Here is a 22,566-nt window from a genome sequence, read left to right on the forward strand (position 1 = left end):
CCTCACCTGCCACACCTTTGACATAAATTAATATATAAATGCAGGAGGCTGCCCCATTTGTGGCCCCAGTGTACTGGGCCAATCACACATCTCTGAGCCATCGCTACACCGTGTCCCATGCCTCACAGATGGCATCCAAATCCACTGCTCCCTGGCCTCTTACTGGGGCACTCTCAGCCTTTGGCCCACACAGGCCTCAGTCCCCACTTGGTGAGCCTTGACCCCTTTGGCCCCTCACTGGACCACACACACTCACTCTGACCCCTCACTGGGTCTATCATTCACTCCAACCCCTCACTGGGCCGCACTTTACTTTTCGTTGGCCCCAGGTCCCTCCCAGCAGAACTTGGCTCTTCTCTGGGCCTTACACCTCTCAGGCCTCAAGTCCCTCCCAGTGGACCTTGGCCCCAAGTCTTTCCCTTCTATGGGATGACCCACAAGGCAGTGGGGGTTAAGACTTTCCAGTGCCCCATCCTTGCCTTTCACTGGGAAGGCACAGGGGTGGCATTTCCTAGGGGCTGCCCCATCACAGGTGGTTTCACCACACCAACCAACCCCAACAGGGTGCAGTTTTGGGTCTTACCCAGGACCACTAGGAACCTCCTCCAACCCCAGAGTTCCCACCCTAGCCTCCAAGTGGTCCAGGTGCTGCAGTCCTTAGGCCAGGAGTTGTTACTTCTTCAGCTCCTCATATGTAATTGCTGGCCCCGCTCCCAGGGTCTGGGCTTATACTCTGGCTGCACAGCCCTCCTCCAATCAGGCAGCCCATTGCAGTGAGGTAACTACCTAATTGGTCCTGAATCCACCTGCTGACTGCTCCACAGCCTGCCTGCTCTCCTTAAAGTAGCAGACACTATCAGTGCACTGCCACAGACACGCTACGTTGATGTACAACATGCTATGGTGATATAGCGATCATCGTAATGCTGTGCTCCCCCCATTTTAGCATGCCACTACAGCAAAGTAGTGGCTAAAACTAACTGTGCACCGCGCACACAGCGCAGCATGGGCAGTTACTATTACTCAAAGGAAATACTAAAGCATGGTGCGATAAGAACGTTGCCGTAGGGTGACCCATAGATAAGTAGTATTAACTTTGTGTTATAGAGATAATAGTATTAGAAATTAAGGTAGTAAAGGGTTCAGTGGTTATTTAGAGATCCCACAATGAGTTAGTGAAAGAATAATTTCCATCTCCTGATTCCTGGTTAAAACTGCTTCACATTATGGTAGAGCCCTATAGGCTTCCAGATACAGTTAAGGTTCCTATTGTGTGAGGTACTCTTCCAACACATAGGAGGCAGGGCAAGGTGGCACCTTAGAAGCTAACAAGTCTCTACCCTGTCTTCTCCCTGACTTCAGATTAATTGCCTCTGTAGTCTCTGCTCTTACAGATTAGGCTATAGGCCTGTTAGATATTTTGGTTCACTATAAAGGCTAACTGGTTCTGAGAGATAAGAGTTTCCATAGACACCAGCTCACTTTGTCATATGCTAGGATAACAGTGTGTTGACTATGAAGGCTTATGCTTGATCTCCAAAGTGCCACCATGCTCTACCTTCTCTTGGGTCAGTAGCTAAACCAAAAAAATGGCAACCCTCCCTCCCCCCCTCCAAACTTACTTTGGATTGCCACAAGATGATAATTTCAGTTTTTCTCCAGAAAAAAATCTGACATGAAATTTTCAGTTCATACTTAGGTGGGAAGTTTTTCTTTTAAGAAAACCCCCAAACTTTAAACTATTGTAAAGTAAAACTGCCCAACTTTAATAAATTTAGCAACAGTTCACCTTCCCCACCCCCAAATAGACAGTTGGAACATTTCATTCCTAAGATGTCAAAATATAATTCTTCAACTTTTTCAAAACTTTTTTCTCATTTTGGTTGAATGTTTTTGCCACATTCATCCTGAATCTGCAAGCAGTTTTGATTGACCCCCAAAATACAATTTTTGCAAACGTATGTTCATCCAGAAACTTTGCGCTACCTTAGCTAAGAGCTTCCCATCTAAGCAAACAAGAAAGGCAAAACTTCATGAAAATGGAAGCATCCCCCATTTTACTGTGGAGGATGTGGTAGGCAGTGAGAGAGTGTGGAACGCCTCAGGCCCAGAAACTAAACTATACTTTTCTGACTCCTAGACAGTTACTTTTCCAATTGGATCACAATGCTTTCTAATGGGTTCCTACACTGTCCCAGTACACCAGGCAAAGGGAAAGAAAATAAGCCACAATTAAAATCTTTCAGGGTTCAGCCACCACAGGTCTTCGGGCATGATAACATCACAAAAGAGAACTTTTTTCTGAATGTTCATTTGTCCTGAAACCTTAAACACTCGCTCTCAAGTTTTATGGCAGGAGTATTTTTTGAATGATATGGAGCGAGGTTGGGTAAAACCCACAGATAGAAAGGATGGAAGTATCATTGTGGGGATGGCCAATGCATGAAGTGTTTGGCATTTTTTTTCCTCTTTCATTATGATTCTTTGCTGATGTATTCTTTAGTCACATTTAAAGCAAACACATGTCCTTAAGGGAAAATTGATCCATTTGTTTTCCTCACCTTTGCTCCTGTCGCTGGCAAGCTTGATCAAATCAGTCTCTCTGAAGGCAGCACGGTGGATTTGACAAATCCTGCAGAACTGCTGGAACAGATCCCAGAGTTTGCCGAAGAGCTAATGGAACCTGAGGACTGTTTTCCAGAAGGTAAGGGCCTGTTACAGTTTCACTGTGTTTGCAAAGCGAGGAGGCTCCTGTTCTATCAAACATGTCTCCACATTAACACCAAGGCACTCCGGTGACTCGCATTAATATTTCAGCGATTCTTCTCCTCTATTCAGCACTGATGAGGCCTCACCTGGAATAGTGGGTGCCTATACACCTGCAGCGAGGCTGCTCCAATGCACTGTAATTACAGCACATCAGAGCAGACTCAATTAATCAAGTCTGCTGAAGCGTGGTAATCACTGTGCTCCAGCACACTCCAGCGTCGTGTGTTTCAGCGTCCCCGCTCTGAAAAATGGTGGCAGGGGTGCTTTAACTAAAGCTTATTCAACGAGCTTTAGATAAAGTGCTCCTGTCGCCATTTTTCATCACAGGGACGCTGATACGTGTGTGCTTTGGGTGCTTTAATTAGAGCCCCCACTGCTACTCCTGGAGCATGTGTATAAATGCCCAGTGTATCCAGTTTTGGGCCCTATACTTGAAGATGGACTTGGAAAGTTTAGAAAGAGACCAGGGCAGAGCAACAAAAATGAGCAGGGGGCTGGGAGACAAGATTTAAAAAGAAAGGCTGAACGAACTAGGGTTATTTAGCCTGGAGAACAAAAGACTGGGTAGTTGTGGGGGGGAATTTGATAACAGCTTTCAGATCCCTGAAGTGTGATTATAGAGAGGATGGATAGGACTAGAAGCAACAGCCTCACACTGCAGCAGGAGTAATTTAGATTGGAGATTTGGAGGAACTTTCTGACTGTGGGTAGTAAAGCATTCGAACAGGCTACCCAGAGAAGCTGTAACATCTCCATCCTTGGCAACTTTCAAACGTAGTTTAGACAGACACTTGGCCGGTATGGTTTAATCAGGCGTGATCCCACCTTAGACTCATACAACACTAGGGTTGGAAGGGACCTCAGGAGGTTATTCAGTCCAACTCCTTGAGGGGACTGGACTAGATAACCTTGTGAGGTCCCTTTCCTATAATCCTCTCATCTTACATGTATGGTAACACTCCAAACACCTACAAATAGGCATCAGTTACTTGTTCCCGTTAGTCTGTGAGTTCTGCACTCCGGCCACATCTAGATGAGATGCTGACCGTGCAGTTGTTACTGCGCAGTCATTGAGTACTTGTGTACTGTACTTGTATACACAAGTACTAAATGACTGCACAGTAAGTGGAGTTGCAGCACAATAACATCGCTGAACGGCTTTTAAGTGATGCTGACTGTGTAATAGTCATGCTTCATGCCACACGACACTACCGCGCAGTAGTAATGAGCTACTGGATAGTCAGCGTCTCATCTAAACGCAGCCTCTAATAAGTCTGAAAGCACACTTTAAATTACTGCACAGCTTTTTATTGGCAGGCCTTTTGCATTGCATTTTGTGCCATGAGATTTAAGTTTTATAATTCACTGTGGATCTGGCTAATGAAGCTTTGTCTCTTCAAATGGTGGGTGTATTCATAACTGTTACAGAACAGATCTGAGTTGAAGGTGTTAGTGGAATGGATGGTGGTGGAAACTGGTTGAGAATCCCAGGACATCTGGGAATTAGCTGTATTTCTTTTCTTTGAAACATTATGCTGTTGTTTCAGAGAAACAAAAAGGTATTTACAAAGACATGAAAATGAATACCATTACTTACTTTGCTTTGGCCAAGCATAATATAAATAGAGCCTTTAAGATACCAGTAATTATGTCAGAGAACACCATTCTGCTGTTACTTAATCAGCTTTAGTACACCAATATTTTACCAATTTTAATATGAGCCTTCACCAAAATGCAGGAGTAAAGCACGACAGTATCAAAAGCCCTATTGTTTAAATCCAAAAGAGACATGTCTCCAAGGCTGTTTCTTCTCCAACAAAGTTTGATCCCCATTGAATTTTTCAATCAAATTCTTCACTTCCTTTATTGCTTGGGACAAAAGAAGAGTTAGCTGAATTTTAGTTAAACAATGATACCACCCAAAATTCAAGGATAATTATGCAGTAGCACCTCAATTGTCCAAGCTTCAACACTTTTTTTTAATTGTCACTGTTGGTGTTGTATAATGTTCTCTTTTAAGCTTCATCTACTCCAGTGTTGTGTGTTTACTCTTAAATTTTGATATAGTAACTTGTAACTGGTTCACCTGTCAAAACAAGTTCGGTTCTCTGCAGAGCTTTTAGGCAGGTGCTTTACAAAGGGGGTTGGATAACGGAGGATATACTATACAGAAATAGAGCTGCTTGAAGAAGATCAGACAGGGATGGCTAATTTCCAGGACATATGGCTACCTCAAAAAACACCAAAAATGATAAGTATATCTGACTGGGCTTGTCAGTTGGGCTGAAGAGCAATAGCTAAAGATGTGTGCAGGTGATTAAAAGCATGGTGAACACTGTAACAACTCCAGTCTACATAGTACTAATACGAGAGAAGACTTGTTGATTCCTTTTTCTCCGAATATACAACCTACCGTGGGCAGTGAGCAGTGATCTCTATTTCTTACTGCAAAATGTGAAACTAGAATAGAACTGCACTCAGAAAACTCCAAGTTAAAAGCACGTTATTAACTTTGCTGAGTCAAAAGTTAGTGAACACCAGAATTGAGATGCCCGTAAACGTAATTGGCACCCCCGGGCACATGAATTACAATTACAGTCTTTCGTTACATGATCACATACTATTTTTCACAGCGCCTCTATCTCACTCAGTGACTCAGTACTTATCTAGGGTTGCGCATTCCTTTCTCCCCCTGCCTGTCCCTTGCTTTATTCACCACATACCTTTCAACTTATGCAACAAATGAAGCAGAGGTCCTGCAACCAACAGCCTCATTTATTACACAACCCCGCTTCTTCTCCAGAACCAGGTCCTTCAGTCTGACTGACCAGCTCTTCCAAACCAGTCTGGATTCCCTAATATTCTGTCATCTGGAGCTAAAGTGACCTCAGCCTGGGTCACCAGATCTCTGCTGCCTGACAGAGTAACCCGTAGTGGCTGTTATCCCTCTATGTGAGCCTGTCGTAAGAAAGGCACTTGGCCAGTTTTGACACCCATACCCAGGTGACTGCGGAGGAAAGTAGAGACTTTTCCAGGTTTGGGAGTGGACTCTGGTTATAGACAATCTGTATCTTTCTAACTCCACCTCAGGTCTTCCCTCTCCTATTCCTCTCCTCTCCACCCCCTGCAGTTCTCCATCACTCTGTATTCAAGTCAGGTGAACTGTTTCTTCTCTGAGGTGCAGACAGGTAAGAAGTTAAGAGCACAGAAGAGACATTATCTCCCTGCTCTTGGTTCCTGAGCCTAGCCCCATAACAGGTAGGCCAAGATTTTTCAGCAGCATATAAGTTAACTAACTCCGGACAAAAGTTTGCGGATATGGCAAAATGCACATCTCTGACACCAGCATTTTTTGAGTCACTTCTCTATGGCTTGGAGGCAAAAGAGATTTTCTGTGCAATGGCTATGAGATGTTTGCTTTTTCAGGTAAAAACAATATATTTTCTCCATATTCTCCATCGGAGAAACAGCTTTTTACAGGACCTCTGTCTCATGACTAAGTACTTAGCTGGCATTTCACATTCCATTTTCCTCCTGCCAGACACAAGTTTTTCTTGAAAATTTCCAAAATAATTCACCCTGGAAAGGATACTCCACATGGAAAAGTTCAGCACAGCTGACTAAAGTTTGGCAAAGAAATAAGCCACTGAAAGCAGAGTCTTTTAATGGAAAGTGTTGGGCAGTCTTAAGGATAGGTGCTATTTCCTATCTACCTACAACGAAGGTATTTAGTGATAGCTGGTACATTAGGAAGAGTGAGTGAATCTCCTGTGCATGTGCAAAATGATGGGAAAGGAGAGAAGGAGTTAAACTCCTACCTTTCTGGCTTGCCAGCTGTCTGTATTCAAACTATGACATTTCTAAACATGTTCAGACATAAATTATGCCTTGGGCAAATGCATTCCTGATTGGTTTTGCTTCTTCAAATAACCTATCCAATGGAGATTTTTTTTTAAATCCCCAACATGGTGTTTTGCTATTAGTTCACTGAAGTCACAGTTTTTCTAGGAGTTTGGGTGGCTTTAAAGTGGCCTTTTAGCAGTGAGTAGTTTTATTTCATAGTAACTGTTAATTGGCTAACACCTCAAAATAGCTAAAAATGGTTGATCGGGAATATTCCAACAAACATGAAATCTAGGGAAGAATTACAGCTCCAGCAGCAAGGGGATACAGCTGGCGAAAATCTGGATGGATCTAGAGAGCTAATGCAGAAGTGAAGCCAGTTAGTGCAAAAACAGCATTCAGTCAATGCTGACTATTTTTGGTATTTTTTCCTCCAGGTACCGTGCAGCATTGTAGAGTTGTTACTTCCAGTAGAATGTGTTGTTACCACACCGCTGGCTGAATTACTGTCACCACATGCACTGTCTTCTATGTCTCAGAAAAGATCATTTGGGCTAGGCACAGAAGTTACACATAAACCAGTAAAGTGGTCAGAAACCGGTTCAAAACACAACAGGAGTTCAGTGCACATAAACCACTTTCAAAGTGGCCGAAACCAATTTAAGATAAACCTGGATGGATGTGGTATCAGACTTAACTGATTTAGGTTAAATCTGTTTATTGAACTTCTGTCTCAAATCCCCTCCAGATTCAAATTAACTTGCAATCCTCCAGCATCCCAGGATGCTTTGCACTTCTCCTAATATACCTCCCCCATCCAAGGGTGGGCAGGGTAGCCATGGCCCAAGCTGTCTGCTCCAGCCGAGCAGGGAGGTATGCTCTAACCCCCTTGGCCTGGGCCACTGCAGGCATGTGGCTGCACTTCCAGAATCGAAACTGCATGTCTGTTCACTTGCCTATCAGTTCAGTCTATGAAGCTTAGACTAACCTGCAAAGATTGAATCAATTCAGCCTCAGACTTTTTGACTGTCTGTATTTAACTCTAGGAGTGAGGAGAAAGAAAAGACCATTTTCTCTCTTCAAGGCTTTCTCACTCAGAGCCCTCCAGTGTAATTGTGCAAATGTATGTCTATGGTTATGGCCTCAAAATAATATCTTTCAGTGGGTTTTCCAGTGAAAGGGCCCTGACAAGACCACCATTTCAGTGTGGTGGCTAAGACTGGCAATCCTCAATTGTAGTAAGCATTTCCATGTGACTGCTCAGAACACATTCTTACTTCTAATACTTTGAATAGCACAGTACTGTTTACTATGATCTCAGGTAAAATGTGCTAAATGTCCCTTGTGACAAGGCCCTTATGTGCAAGGGTGGGTATATGAAGGGCCTGTACAGGCTTCAGTTCCTTTCAGACTGCTACCAGTAGACTGAGTATCCAGCACAAAGGCAATGGGAGTGCTTTACCGGCCACCAGCTGTCCTGTGGGGCTGCATGGGGCTGGTCATAACAAGCCCATAGAAGCCCAGCTTAGATCACAGAGTTATTAATACTGGACTCTGTCATGTCATTGCTGATACAGCCTCATGTGTTCTATAGTTTCATTCAAAGCAAAGCAAAATAAGTTCTTACTGTATTTAAAAATGGCTGCCATAACAATTAGGTTTTCAAACAAATAATACCTACAAGGTTACTTTAATCTGAATACATCAGTAACCAAACAGTGCACCAAACATTTCATAGTTTCTAGGGTCGGAAGGGAGCTGAGTAGATCGTCTAGTCCGGCCCCCCTGCCATGGCAGGAAAGAGTACTGGGGTCAAACAACCCCAGCAAGGTGTACATCTAGCCTCCTCTTAAAGACCCCTAGGGTAGGAGCCTGCACCACTTCTCTTGGAAGTTGGTTACTTACTCTAGCATTATTTGGTGCCATGATCTACAGGAAATGGATCTGTTTTCCTTATTTACTGTAAAGAATCAGCACCCCAGTTTAACCGATGCACTCAGGCTCATTCTGCATGTATTTAACCATCTCTCTGGGTTGTAAGTGGCTATGCATTTATAACAGAGGATGCACCAGAAATCCTCACTGTCACTACAAATCAAGTTTATAGTGGTGCAGCATCGGGCATGTATATTAGGCAGTCAGATAATAAGTTAATGTAGTGCAGCTCGTACCTGTAATGGAGATCAGAATGCATAAGGGTAACGAAGTGGGATGTGACAGCTTTATCTTTTCCAGCGCACAAGTCTTACACAGAGATTTGCACCCTGGAAAATGTGAACCCAAAGCGAGAATATTCTCACAAACTGCATTGTAAATATACTGTTGCTTTTCTATAATTCACTTGTCATCATTGCAGACATGTGAGTAGGAGCTTTCTCTGTCACAACCTACATTGCCTTCTACTGGCACCTGCTGCTAAGTTTGATGTTCAGGACACATCAAACTCTGTGCACAAGAAAGCGAATGTCAAGTTGCAAATGTGGCGTTATGTAATTTCTGACTTCACTACAGGAGATCACAGCTGGTGGAAGGAATAACTCAGGTTAGGAAAAACAGGCAAAACATAAGTGACATTATGCTAAACTGATACCTTTGGAAATGATTCCCAGAGAAAAAGTCCCTTTTGAAATGGGGAAAAGTATGGACTGTTTTAATATGAATTGGAAACACGGTCGTCATTCTTGGGCTAGATTTTCTTGGGCTTATAAGTGAAGTTTCACTGATTAAACTCGCAGAGCCATTAGCAGCAGTGGCTTTGTCTGTCACAGAGGGTCTGGTCCTGCCACCTTGCCCTCTTGGTTATCAATATTTTGTTGTTTAAGCAGCTGTTGAAAAACCAGAGATTTACTCAAAAGTCACATGAGTTAGGGTGGCAGGATCTAGCTCTGGCTACATTACAGAGATTTCAGTTGACCTGATTAGGAATACAGCTTGTGCTGAGCTAGTTGTATAGTACCAGTTCCTAATAAGCGAACATCAATTTTGGTGGAATAATGCAAATCTGCCTGAGAAGTCAGCATGACTAATGTTATTACAAGAAATGCCAGATGAGTTATTCAGGACTTGACTCTTGCTAGGTTAAAAGTGTTCAAAGGTGAACAGGGGCATTTTAGGGTGGGATAAGTTAACAGCTTCTAAGGCCTGATCCTGAGATATTTGAAACATCTGCAACTGTCTTGGAAGTCATTTGGAATTATGATTCCTCAGGACCTCTCAAGATCAAGCCCAGAATAGAGAAGAATGTCTCTAACTCCAAGTAGTACAGACCAACCAGCCATTTGACCATTAGATGGAGGAATGAAGTTGTTAAAACTGTGACAAGGGGAAAAGTACAGTCATAGTCACAGAAATCATTGTATGGGTTTGGGAGGACACTCTCCGACCCTGGCATGCACTGTCTCAATGCCATGCCAGGGAACGCTTGTGTGAAATGCATCCAGATTACTCTCTCCTGCTTCAGGGCTAGGGACAGAAGTTACACATAAACCAGTTCAAGTGATCAGAAACTGGTTTAAACCTGTAACAGAATAGAAGTTCAGTACGCAAAAAAAACAGTTTCAAAATGGCTGAAACTGGTTTAAGATAAACCTGGTTGAATGTAGTATCAGACTTAACTGATTTAGGTCAAACCAGTTTATGAAACTTCTGTCCCAGACCCCAAGAAGTATCAGTCTCTGGTTGAATTCTATCCTAACTTTAATCTAATCTAAATTATATCTTTATACGTGTCTTTTTAAGGGAAATAGCAGATTCTAGTTCCTTTACTTCAAGTCGTATCAAATTCCTGTTGAAATCAATGGGAGTATTCGTGAGTAACATGTTATATGACATCAGTAATTGTATCAGAATGTGGTCTCAGTGTTTTTGAGTGGAGACAAAAGAAAATGCAGTGCATAATTGCTCTGCAAGTTTGGGCTGACTCATCTGCAAATCTATTTTGGACTTTTAGAGGTATCTCTAGATGAATAGATTTTTTGGGCAGCAATTGCAGACTGAAAGCCATCAAAGATTCTGAAAAGTAATGGTGTTCTCTGCTGGTTTGATATTTTGACAATATAGCTGTGTTCCTCTAGCGACCAGATGGTATTTGACTGCATCAGTAAAAGCTCATTATTACCATCTCATAAATATTCAGAAGCCTAGATAAAATGAGTTTTGACTTTAGGTAAAATTGTCCTAAGTGCCTGAGTGATTTAGGAGCCTGATTGCCATTTTCAAATGACTTCGAACCATAAAAGTAAACCTGGTCTAGAATGTTTTGACAAAATTATTTTAGTCAGAAAATGCTGAATTCTTATAGCTAAGCCAGGGATGTGCAACTAAGGACCACATAGGGAGTTTTGGTGAGCTGTTGCCGGCTGGGTCAACACTGACCACCCCCCCAAGCAAGAACTGAGCAAAAGTCCCCATGCAGCAATAGTCAGTGGGGCTGCGGGCAGGCCAGGAGCAGTACTTGGGACCAGGATGGGCAGGCAAAACTGGGATCATGGAGCTGGGTCATGGGGCAGTGGCAGATCAGGGATGGGGCCAGGGCCAGGGCACAGGCCTAGCCGCAGTTCACTTCCTGCATGCCCCTGCCCTGCTAGGGGTGCTAGGGAGGGAACATGTGCACGTGTGTGGCGGGGGGGTGCCTGGGTGTTAGGTCCTGGGAGCCAGCTGGGAGTGAAAGGAGGATGCCTGCAGCAGAGCTCACTTGGGCAGTGAGGTCCATGGCTGCTCCCACGTTGCTCCACATGGAGACACGTCCTGCCCGTTCCTGCCCAGGGAAGCCTGTGCTGCACTCCCCCTTGCACCTCCCAGCCCCAGCTCTGGCTCCAGCCCGTGTGCACACCTTCCAGGGGGGCTGTTCCTAGTGTGGCTGCAGCCGGCTGGGTGCTGCTCTGCTCCCCTTGCCTCCAGCTCCTCCACCTGCTCCTGCCCAGCTGCATCAGGAACAGCCCCGCTGGAAGCACAGGCAGCCCCAGCAGGAGCAGGTGGGGCTCAGCCCCATGTGGACACCCTGGGGGAGCCGCAGACTGGATCCAGTTGGTCGGCAGGCCAGATGTGGCCTGCAGGTCATATTTTGCCCACCCCTGAGCTAAGCCTTTATAGGGGTTGATCCACGAGAAGGGTTTCTCTCACGCCTAATAAAATTTCTCTTCAAAATGAGTCCATATGTTGTACAAGCTTGCTGGTGAAGCGATTTGGTTTGGGTTCAAGTTTCTAGTCTTCCTGATTTTGGGCAGAGATTTGAACTTTGCTCCCAGCCCAGGAGCTTTAAAACCAGTCTCAATTAATAGTTAATTATATAACCTGGAACAGCTGTAATAGGAGAGTGACAGGAAACTCTATAGCCTGATGATCTTTCTAGCTTTCCAGAGCAGATAGCTGAATCCCTACCACCGCTCCTTGCCCTGCAAATATCAAAAGCCACCTAGGCACTTTCTGTGACTCTGGTTCCTGATTGAAAAACTTCAAAAGGTCTTGAGTTCATTTCTGTGCCAAAGGGGGCAAAATGACGGAGTCTTAAAAATATTTGCAAAATGGTAAAATTGTTTACTGCCAAGCTCTGTTTAGGAGCCAAAATCCTACTGTGCGCAGCTTTATTTATTGGAGGCATTTGAAGGTGAGATGGGCTTAAGCTGAACTTGTCCAGATGTTTCTTCAGTCACTTTACAGTTGCATGCACCACAGCAGGATTGTCTTAGTAGGATTTTTCTATTGACATACCTTGACATATGCCCTGTAAGGCTCACTACAGCCCCATCCATGAGCATCCTTCCCTTCCCACCCCACATTGCCACAGATTAATTCCAGTGGCAGTGATATGTATTACAAGATATTATAAGATACCCTGTACTGTGCTTTCGACTCATTCTCTTGTATCTCATATGGGAGTAGATTTTTAGCTAGGTAAATATTTGGCCCATGATATTTTATCCTATATGTTATCCTATCTATATTTAATGTCTATTCTTTTATTATCCCATCCAGCCTAATAACAGAAGCCAAAGTCTTTTTGTTGTCAATATTGAAAATAATATTGTGGGCTGCATCTTACTTTTTCAGATCCACAGCTCCTCTCTGCTAGGAAATCTTGTAGTTTTAAAAACTGTTGGAAGGAGATGAGTTAGCTCATATGATCCTGACTGCCTGACCAGTAAGCATAGAGATAGATGAGTCATGGTGGGCATGGTGTCATGATTTCCTACTGAGAGCAGGCCTAAAGAGCAAGAGTATTTTGAAGTGTAGAGATGGGTTTCTCCATTCCAACTGCAACCAGTCTTCTAGGGTAGCAGGTGATTGTCAAGATTGCTAGGGTTAGCAAAAGGGGTAATTGTTCTACCTGCTTCAGTGAGGGGTACAGCCTCCCATTACTGCAGTCTCTAAGCAGCTCATACTCTTTAATTTATTTATCTTACAGCCCCCATTTGAGGCAAGGAGGTGCTGTAAATTCATTTCATGCAGTAGGTGCATCTACACATGTAGTTAATAAGCAGCAATAAACTCTGGCACATACCGTGCTGGAATTTATTGCTCCCAGGCACCATGTTTACATGGGCACCCGGGATTGCAGCCTGTTGAGCTGGATTGGAGCAGCCCCAATTGGCAAGGTGACCTGGGGTCAACTACCAGCCTGGGGCTGCTCCAGCCTGGCCCAACATGCTGTGGAGGGGCTGGCTATGGGCAGGCAGCCCCCTCATGAAACACCCTTGTGCCTCAGCCAGCCCCATCAGTGTCTACACATGCGTTACAGCAGAGGAAACAACTCCACTGCAGGATAGTATTTGTATTTGTGATGGAGTTAATCAGTTTACTCCATCCTAATAGCATTGCATGTGTAGATGCGAAGACATTTAATACGGAGCTATTTAGGCAACTCCGCAGTAAATGTCTAGTGTAGATTCACCCAGAGGGCCAGGGGGCTTGCCTGAGGTTACCCAGTAAACTTGTGACAGAGCAGCAATATGAAGTCACGTTTCTGTCATTCCTGGCTGGCTCCCTAGCCACTAGGCTGCACTCGAGAACAAATTGCCTTTGTTATACTAAGAATTCTTGCAGTACCTTCCCACCCCCACCCCCACCTCCAATGCCCAGAGTACTGGTCATGCCTCCCTGGCAGCAGTCTCATCTGCTGAGACCTGGTAAGATAGGTGTGTCATTGTTAGTGCTCTCCACACTATTAGACATCAGTGGGAGGAAGCTCTAAAGTAAGCCATCATCTTCAGGTGTTTGGTGTTTTTTGGTACTGTGGTGGAAGCAGGAACAACAAGAATGAAAGGGAGAAAAGGACAAAAAAGAGAAGAGGAAGGAAGAAGGGAAGAATCTATGTCAACTAACAACTTTCAAATAGTCCCATGTTTGGGAAATCCTCTCGGTGGCTCTGGCCATTAAATATTCTTGACTGACCTTTCTCCACCCCCACCCCCTTCTTTTTCAGCCTGCATCCAACTTTTCCCATGCTGTACAGCGGACGTCACAAAATTTCCAGGCAAAATTTGGTGGCGGCTGAGGAAAACCTGCTACAGGATAGTTGAGCACAGCTGGTTTGAAACATTCATCATCTTCATGATCCTGCTGAGCAGTGGAGCGCTGGTAAATTTTACATCATTTCATATTAAGGTTTGTCTAAGGGCAAATGATGTCAGGCTTGTTGCATTCCTCTTCTGGAAAAGTCTTGAAACCTCTTGCTGCTTATTTCTCTAAGGACGTTGGTTTGTCGTGCCAATTTGTAACGTCACTAGCTGTTCCTTATGGAGATATTGGTAAGAAATTGAAATGACAGAATCTTTCACTCTTACTCCTATGGGAGTAGCTGGAGTGGAGCAGTGGAAACCACACACTATGTGAAGAAGGGCACTGAGGGTGCTTAATATGAAACATTTGTCATTGAAGTTACCTTCCTCAAGGGTTGATTTCTTGAAGACCAGACTGAAGGAAACCTATGAAGCTGGATTTCTCTAGCTAGGGGGAACAAGAGCTGTTTCTTACATTGTCACCCAGACATCCCTTAACCATGAGGTTCATGAACAGGCATAGGGACATGTCATGGACAGGTCATAACTACCCTCTTTTTTCCCTAACAATGAAAGTGAATGTAGGGATCTCAAACTTGTGTTTTCTTATTTATAAGCTAATTATATTGCCAATCCATTATGTTACGTGTGCTTTACGCATGTTAGTTTTGTTCCAAGTATGATATATGCTTATGCATTAGTAACAACTTCCAGAGATATAGCTACATGACTGTGATAAGTTGTAAGCCAAACTTCTAGCATACTGCTACTTACGCTAAGCTGATACCAAACTGTAATGACTGTGGGATTCAGGAGGAAAAAATACCCCGAACACAGGACCCAGTGGCTGATTCTGTTGATGTCCAGCAGCCATATCCTTCCTGTCAAGAACATCTTTGGGCTTGCTGAAGTGTTTTGTTCAAAACTAAACCATAAACTGGATCTGAAATAGTGCCTGATATGAAGGCAGGTCTTTATAACACTTTATATGCCAATACTTTGATCAACTGCTGCAAAGGAAATGTAGTACCTTGACATTGGATCTTTCCAGAAGTTTAGTTTTTCCTGTTTTTCAAATACCTTTAAACTCATTTCTGAGTGCCAGTGGGGTTTTAGTGTAGCAAATAAACAGTAGCATCTAAAAAGTTGGCAGAAAAGGAGGAGGGGAAATGGCTTTAAATAGTTTGTTGTTATTTTTTGCGGTAATTGCAAAGTGCTGCAAGTCATCTGACAGAGTGAGTGACTCCCTACAGACTGTGACAAATTCCAGTCTGTCTGCATATTGGTTTTCTGTACTTTTCTCTGACAGTTATTTTACACCTTCAAAATACTGTTTTTGTATGGACAGTTATGAGACTGGATTCCAGTGAAAATGCCACCCCAAAACACAAAGGCTATACATGAGCCTGTCCATAGGCTGCTAATGCTTTCTTGTTAGTTAAATTAGTATGCCCGGAAGGCAAATGTCAAGTCACGCAAGTCTTTTTTTTTGTAGGTTTGGAATATTTGTTAATTTTTCAAGATACCTTAGAAAGTAACTGCCAATTTTTAAACATTTAAATGCAAATACTGAAGATAACTAGCATGGATTCTTCTAGTAACATTGCACCCTGTTGCTCCCGAGTGCTTTGTTTGACACTGGTAGGGCAAGAATAATGTAATACAATCCTGGTTTTCATCAAGATTTCACAACACCCGAGTAGTTTGGAACAGGGCAGCTTGAGTTATCGAGGGGAACTGGACAACAAGCCATTCTTTGGTTGAGCAACACCAAGCCAAGTCAGATATGAGAGGCTTTCATCACTTCAGAATATCAGGGTCCTTCTGCAGAGTGTCTATTTAAAGTAAAGTTCATTTAAAAATCATTTCTCAGAAAAAGTAAAAAAAAAAAAAACTAGGAACTCGCTCCTCTTTGTTTATTTTACCTTGGCATGCATAATACCTTATATCTTAGTTACTCTGAGAATGGGGCTATAATAGCAGTAGGTTGAACTCATTCAGTGCCACAAAGGTATAGGTTGTAGTCGTGTTGGCCTAAGGACACAGGCAGACAAGGTTCTTTGTACCCGAAAGCTCGCAAAGAAGAATTTTTCCAGCTATTTGAGTTGGTCTAATGAAAGATGTCATATTTACCCAAAGAACCTCGTCTGTTCAATGCCACAACACACTTTCCCCCAGAGACCTCAGAACATCTTGCAAATGCTAAGTGAGTCTGTTGGCTCTCCTGTGCAATTAGTTTGTTTAGTCATAATTTATAGACATGAACAAGGGAGAAATCACTTACCCAAGTTTACCCGGCAAGTCAGTTCTGGAACAAAGCATGGAACTAGGAATCATAATTATCTTTTCCAAGGTCTCTTCCCAGAGTGACTGGTACATACAATGCTTTGAGAAAGACAACAGGTGTAAAAATACCTGGGAATGCAGCTAAGTTCCATTTTAGATGAGAACAAATATTAGGTTCAGAATATGTGTCCCAGATTAAACTAATAAAGCACTGTATTCACCAAAGAAGTAGTTCAGCTTCCAAGGCTTTGTGCAGACTGGGTCAGGCACAAGACATAAAGAAATTAATACCCACCTCTTAAAAACCTCCTCATTCTGGTCATTGACTTAGAAGAAGAAGGAAAAATTACTTGAGCAGAATATTTGTACCTGTCTGAAATATGATTACTGAATCTGGCCTGGAAAACAAAGGTGCTTAAACGCATGCTTAGTCATCCCATTCCCACTAAATAAGTGACGTAAGTTTATGTTCAACTTGAGATCAGTGGGAGTTCGCTATATGCCTAGAGTTAAGTGCATGCTTAAATTCCTTGCTGGATCCATGAATTGGTTGCACCTTTGCAATTCCTTTAAGGACAATGGGATGCTGTTGGGGTAGAAATGAGCCTGGACGACTGTTCTAGAAATCATGGAAAAGACACCTTTTATTAAACAGAGTGATCCAGGAGAACATTTCAGAAGAACCTGCCAGCCCCTCACTATCTAAACATTTTTCAAATGAGAGTAATTTATTTTGTGCTATGTTTGGTTGATTATTTTTAATCAAAAGGAAAAAGTGCTGATTTTCAAAAGCATGTGAAGGTATTTAGGAGTAGAACTCCCATTGGCACGAATATAACATTCATACTTCCAGTCTCCCTGTATTTATAGCCGGCTCACCCAGAAGAAATAGCCCCATTATGTAAATAATTATATCTCCACTTGCACAACTAGACACAATTTTAAATATCTTCATAATGAGCAGATGCATTAGGGGAAGCTGCCATTTAACATATACTTTAGCTGTGACTTCACATCAAACAAGGCTACACGTGCAGAACAGAGCACTACCATTTGCCACCGTAGTACTGCAGAGCTTATTGCAAATCAGTGCTTTGTACTTCCAGGCATTTGAAGATATCTACCTTGAAGAACGAAAAAACATTAAAATCATGTTGGAATATGCTGACAAAATGTTCACCTACATCTTTGTCCTGGAGATGCTTTTGAAATGGGTGGCTTATGGCTTCAAAAAGTATTTCACCAATGCCTGGTGTTGGCTTGATTTCCTCATCGTAGATGTAAGTATCACTTTGGAAATACTATGTTCCTTGTGTTGGATTATATAGCTTACAAGAGCTTTCTGTTCCCTCTGGCAGTTCTTGCACTTGCAAAGTCAGAGGCATCACTCTGAGTGTAAAGATCAACCTGACGTAAACCTAGAAGTAAATGGTAAGATTTAGCGTGCGACTGAGAAGTCTCAGGAATTAATGAGCTGAAATGGAAAACAGCTTTGTATCATTATGAGAAGGTGTTACTCTGCTAATTTAAGTCACACTCCATTTTCACCTCTCGGGGCTCACTCTTTCTCCTAGCATTTCCCATCTCATTCCACATGCCAGTTTAGCACAAGGTCTGGTTACCTCTGACTGTGCTGCACATGACCTCGGCACACAAGTCTTTCAGCAGATTAGAGAAGCTATCCTTGGCATGGCTTCCTAGGGAGGCTGCCAGAGATGTATAACGAGATGTTCGGCACCATCTCCCAAGAATTTAAAAGTGAAGGAGTCCAAGAGACGAAGATACAAAGTGTTTCCTTCTGCTGAAATGGGGTCACCATTACAGTCTTATAAAATAATCCAATTCCTTCATACCTTTGAATACTGAAAATTGCCATTCTTAGTTCCCTTGAGAGGGCAAACATTAAAAGTAAACAGAAAGGCAGAATAAGGACCAATCTCACGCTACAAAAATGTTGTTGGATCCATATTTATATTAATTGTTCCTCAAAAATTCAGAGGGCTGGGAGTGCCGGTAGATGCCAGATGTGAAAACTGTAAACATCAGAGTGCTTGGATGTAGGGTTTTAGCCCTTACTTCTATTTATGAACATGACTGTTGAATTAATTAAAGGCTAGGATCACTGTGCTTGAAGTGTCTTTCTGTGAGATGGACAGGAGCAGCTTATTACATTCTAACAGTAATGGCTTAACACAGGCATTTTTCTCTTTGACACCATCTTTTATTAGCTTGATGTATTGGTGTCAAATGCTAGGGATGCTCTGCACACAAGTGTCATTAATTTAATCTCTCATAAATGATGTTTTCCTATTTTACACCTGAACCTCAAGTCTAGGGATGACATTTTCTTTGGCCTCAGTCCAGAAAAGCACTTCACTGGCACTACTCATATGGTTAAAATTATATATATATATATATATATATATATATGCATAAGTGCATTGCTGGATTAAAGCCTTTGGCTGCATCCAGATGTTCATTTCTACCAGAAGAAATTTCTACCAGGAGCTGGACTGTACAGAAGTTCCTCTAGCCCCATAGATGGAGAGCTTCCCAGGCTTCCCAGAGCCACTGCCACCCTTAGGGGAGCCCATTAATTAACAGCCTACTCTCTCCCAGTCTGGGAAGGAGGTAGGCTGTCAAGTGCAGTTGGAAGCTACTGAAACCCTTCCAGTTCTACCCTGCAAGAGAATAGCCCTTGATCCTTGCACTTCTCTGGGATGACCCAGAGGAGTATAGGGAGAGGTGGGGAGCACTCAGCCACTGTAGCCACACTCTCGGGGCACCTATACACAAGGAGTGAGGCTGCTCCGACGCGCTGTAATTACAGCACATCAGAGCAGGCCCGATTAATTGAGTCCGTTGGAGCGTGGTAATTACCATTCTCCAGCAGACTCCAACGTCTCATGTATCAGCATCCCTGTGCTTAAAAATGGCAGCAGGGCGCTTTAACTAAAGCTTGTCAAATGAGCTTTAGTTAAAGTGACCCAGCCACCATTTTTAAGCAGGGGTGAACACTGATACACAAGGTGCTGTTGGAGCTTCTCTAATTAAAGCACCCCCGCCTGCACACTCCCAGAGCACATGTATAAATGCCCTGGGAGCTTTGCACAGGGGCATGGCAGCCTGCCCCCCCCCGCCCCCGCACTGTTCTGGGTTGACTCAGGGTCATGCAGGGTGAGGTGGGGGTATTTCACCACGGTGGCAAGGCTCCCGACGCAGCAGCCTGCCTCCCCCTGCCCTGTGCTGTCACCTGGGCAGCAAGGGGAAGCCAGCAAGTTGGGAGCGGGACTTAGGGAAAACCTCCACATGCCAGGCTCCCAGCCGCACTGGCTTTTCCATTACCACCCCCACCACTCAGCTGAGCAGCAGGGAAGGAGCAAAGGGAAGCTGAAGGGGCTAGGCACCAGGCTTGAGAGGTTTCCCCCAAGCCCAGCTCCTGGCCCCTCTGGCTTTTACATCTCTGCCCCCACAGCTCAACTGAGGGGCAAGGGGAAGCTAGCATGGTGGAGAGCCAGGCCTGCAAACCTAGCTTCTAGCCACGCTGGCTTTTCAAACACCAACCCTGCCACTCTGCTGAGCAGAGCAGGGAGACTAGGAGAAACTGGCTAGAGTTCCGGCTCTCAGTGCAGATGTTCAGTCTCCTGGGAGAAATTCTCCCTGGAGACATTTAATTCAGGTTGTTCCTGGGTTATTTTTCTAATGGAATGGCCATTTTTGCTCTGGGAGAAAAAGCCTGAATGTCTGAATGCACACTTTTGTTTTCTAGTGGAAGAACAGTGATTTTCCCAGTAAAAACTGAACATCTGTACATGGCTTTTGAAAGCAACCCAGAGCTTTAATGAATTGATTTTTTAAATCAATACATAAATCATAAATCTTAAATTATAGTCCTCTCTCTTCCTCATGCTCTCAGTTAGTTAAAGTGACTTTAATGCTATTAAAGGGAAAGAATGTATTTTTCACATATTTTTCACATTTTTCAGCATGGTCTAGTGATCTCAGCCCATGCTTGGAGCCACTAACTTCAGAGGCATCATCTCACCTCTGACAATTACTCCCATATGTGGCTCTGGTCAAATCACATAATGTTATCCAAATGGTTTCTCCATTTGCATGAATGGAGCTAATAGGAATTACCTGCCATAGCTCCTGGGCAGTCAGGGGCCTGATGGTTATAGTGCTGATGTTTGTAATAGTCTTTTGAAGGGGAGAAGTGTCACTTGAGTGCTAAACATTCTCAGTACTATGAATAAGAGGTCTTGGTAACAAGAACAGCAAGTCAGTATGCAAAATGCATTGAAACTATTTGGCACTAATATTATACTTCATTATAAACAGCTTCAAGTGAGTCCACAAATGTTATAAATACATAGAGTGTGGCATTTAATTATTACCGAAGGGGCACAAGTTAATATACAAAACCTCCATTTACAAAATACCCTTGAATGGGCAGATGTAGAACCAGAATCTCACTTTATTCACTGAAAAGCTACAAATTGTTCATGAGCATCATACTGGTATTCAAAATTCGAGCTGCAGTGGCTCACTGCACACGTGCAACCATTTATCATCTATTCTTTCCAGTTGTTTCAGTGTAACTCTTTAAATTGGGTTTCTGGTGTGTGACGAGTTCCAAATTTGCAAATATTCTCTAATGTTCACATAAAACTTAATTTTTATTAGCACTTCTGTCAATAAAGTAGCTCATGAAAACCTGGAAGGGAAGTGAACATAAAGAAACATAAAGCAAATACATTATTAAAGCAAATTGTTGCAGAAATGTTTTGAGGTACTTATCCAAATCTGTGACAGACCTTTGACACTAATTTGTGCCTTTGGAAAAGCAAACACTATCTCATAATTGTACATTACTAAAGTAGATTCTGGATTGTAAATCCCAGACATTAAAAATACACAATAATCTACTAGCAGAAAGCTATTTTCGCTAGCTATAGAATCCCTGCAGGATGATCTCTGATAATGGACCTCATTCTACCTCAGAGAAATGTGTCAATTTAGCAAAAGGATGAAACAGGGCTTTTAAGCTCATTGCAATACAATAAGATCATGTTAACAGTACCACAACAGGCTTGAGTGGGGTGGGGCAGGGGGAAGATTGTAACTAGAGAAATGTGTGCTCATTAAAACTAAGGACTGGTAGGAAAGCCCCCATTGTGAATCTGCTTGAATACCACACATGCTTACCAAAGATATACACTTATACAAGAAGTCGCCTGCCTAGCAATTTGCAAGTGTACTGCTAAGAGAAGGCCAGTCTGTTCCAATCCATATCAGCACAGTGAATAGTGATGCTTTTATGCCCAGGAAGCAGGGTGATAGATTTGTAAACCCATGGTTATGATCAAGCATGAAAATGTGAAGAGGTGGTAGCGTGTCTGAAGCTTGAATGGACCTGACTATCACTGTCATTTGCACCAGAGAGAAGAAAACAGTCATGCACAAGTACCTGAGGATATACATGCAGGCAGTTACAAAAGAAGAGCCATTTGCCAAACATACATACAAATGAAATTCTGTCTACACACACAGAGCAGCTTAAACTAGAAGCATGAACATGGCCAAAGCTAGGAGCTGTGTGGAATTCAAGCTGGCTGTTATGAGAGCTGTTTTGAGCAGATTCAACCAGCTATGTGGTTTGATATCCAGAAGGAGCTGGGGTCTAATACAAACCCTAGGTTAGGTAACTCTGATCTCTTGCCCAATCTCTGTTGATACTGGTTAAGTCATTCCATTACTGGCTGGTTCAGAAAAGGTGGCAACCTAGAGCTTGATATCATACCAGCCATGGAGGTCTTCATTCAATAACTTTGGTGCTAACCACCCCCCAAGGGGTCTTTATATACATCAGACAAGGGTGGAGGGGTGAGAATAGAATACTTGGGGAAGAGGAGCGATCGCTCTCATCTACTTCTAACATGCTCAGTAAGAAAAAGAAAGCAGTCACTTTTTCTGCTTGTTTGCAGTTCGTTCAGAAAAAACCTTGAGTATACCAGCCTGGCCATGCAACCTTCAGCCATAGTTTCATAGTTTCATAGTAGCTAGAGTCGGAAGGGACCTAGGAAGATCATCTAGTCCGACCCCCTGCCTTGGCAGGAAAGAGCACCGGGGTCAGATGACCCCGGCAAGGTGCTCATCTAACTTCCTTTTA

At 43.2% G+C, this 22,566-nt stretch overlaps 1 protein-coding gene across 1 annotated transcript in view; it reads left to right on the forward strand.

Moving 5' to 3' along the window:
• LOC109306674 (sodium channel protein type 5 subunit alpha-like) overlaps positions 1–22,566 on the forward strand; it is a 310,690-nt gene that overhangs the window by 247,519 nt on the left and 40,605 nt on the right. The window contains exons 19-21 of the mRNA XM_019530203.1: positions 2,584–2,704; positions 14,033–14,187; positions 17,501–17,674. Of these exons, the coding sequence (XP_019385748.1) occupies positions 2,584–2,704; positions 14,033–14,187; positions 17,501–17,674 (450 nt within the window). The remainder of the gene's footprint in view (positions 1–2,583; positions 2,705–14,032; positions 14,188–17,500; positions 17,675–22,566) is intronic.

Source organism: Crocodylus porosus, unplaced genomic scaffold (assembly GCF_001723895.1).
Source record: "Crocodylus porosus isolate Cpor-Errol unplaced genomic scaffold, CroPor_comp1, whole genome shotgun sequence".
Lineage (NCBI taxonomy): Eukaryota > Metazoa > Chordata > Crocodylia > Crocodylidae > Crocodylus > Crocodylus porosus.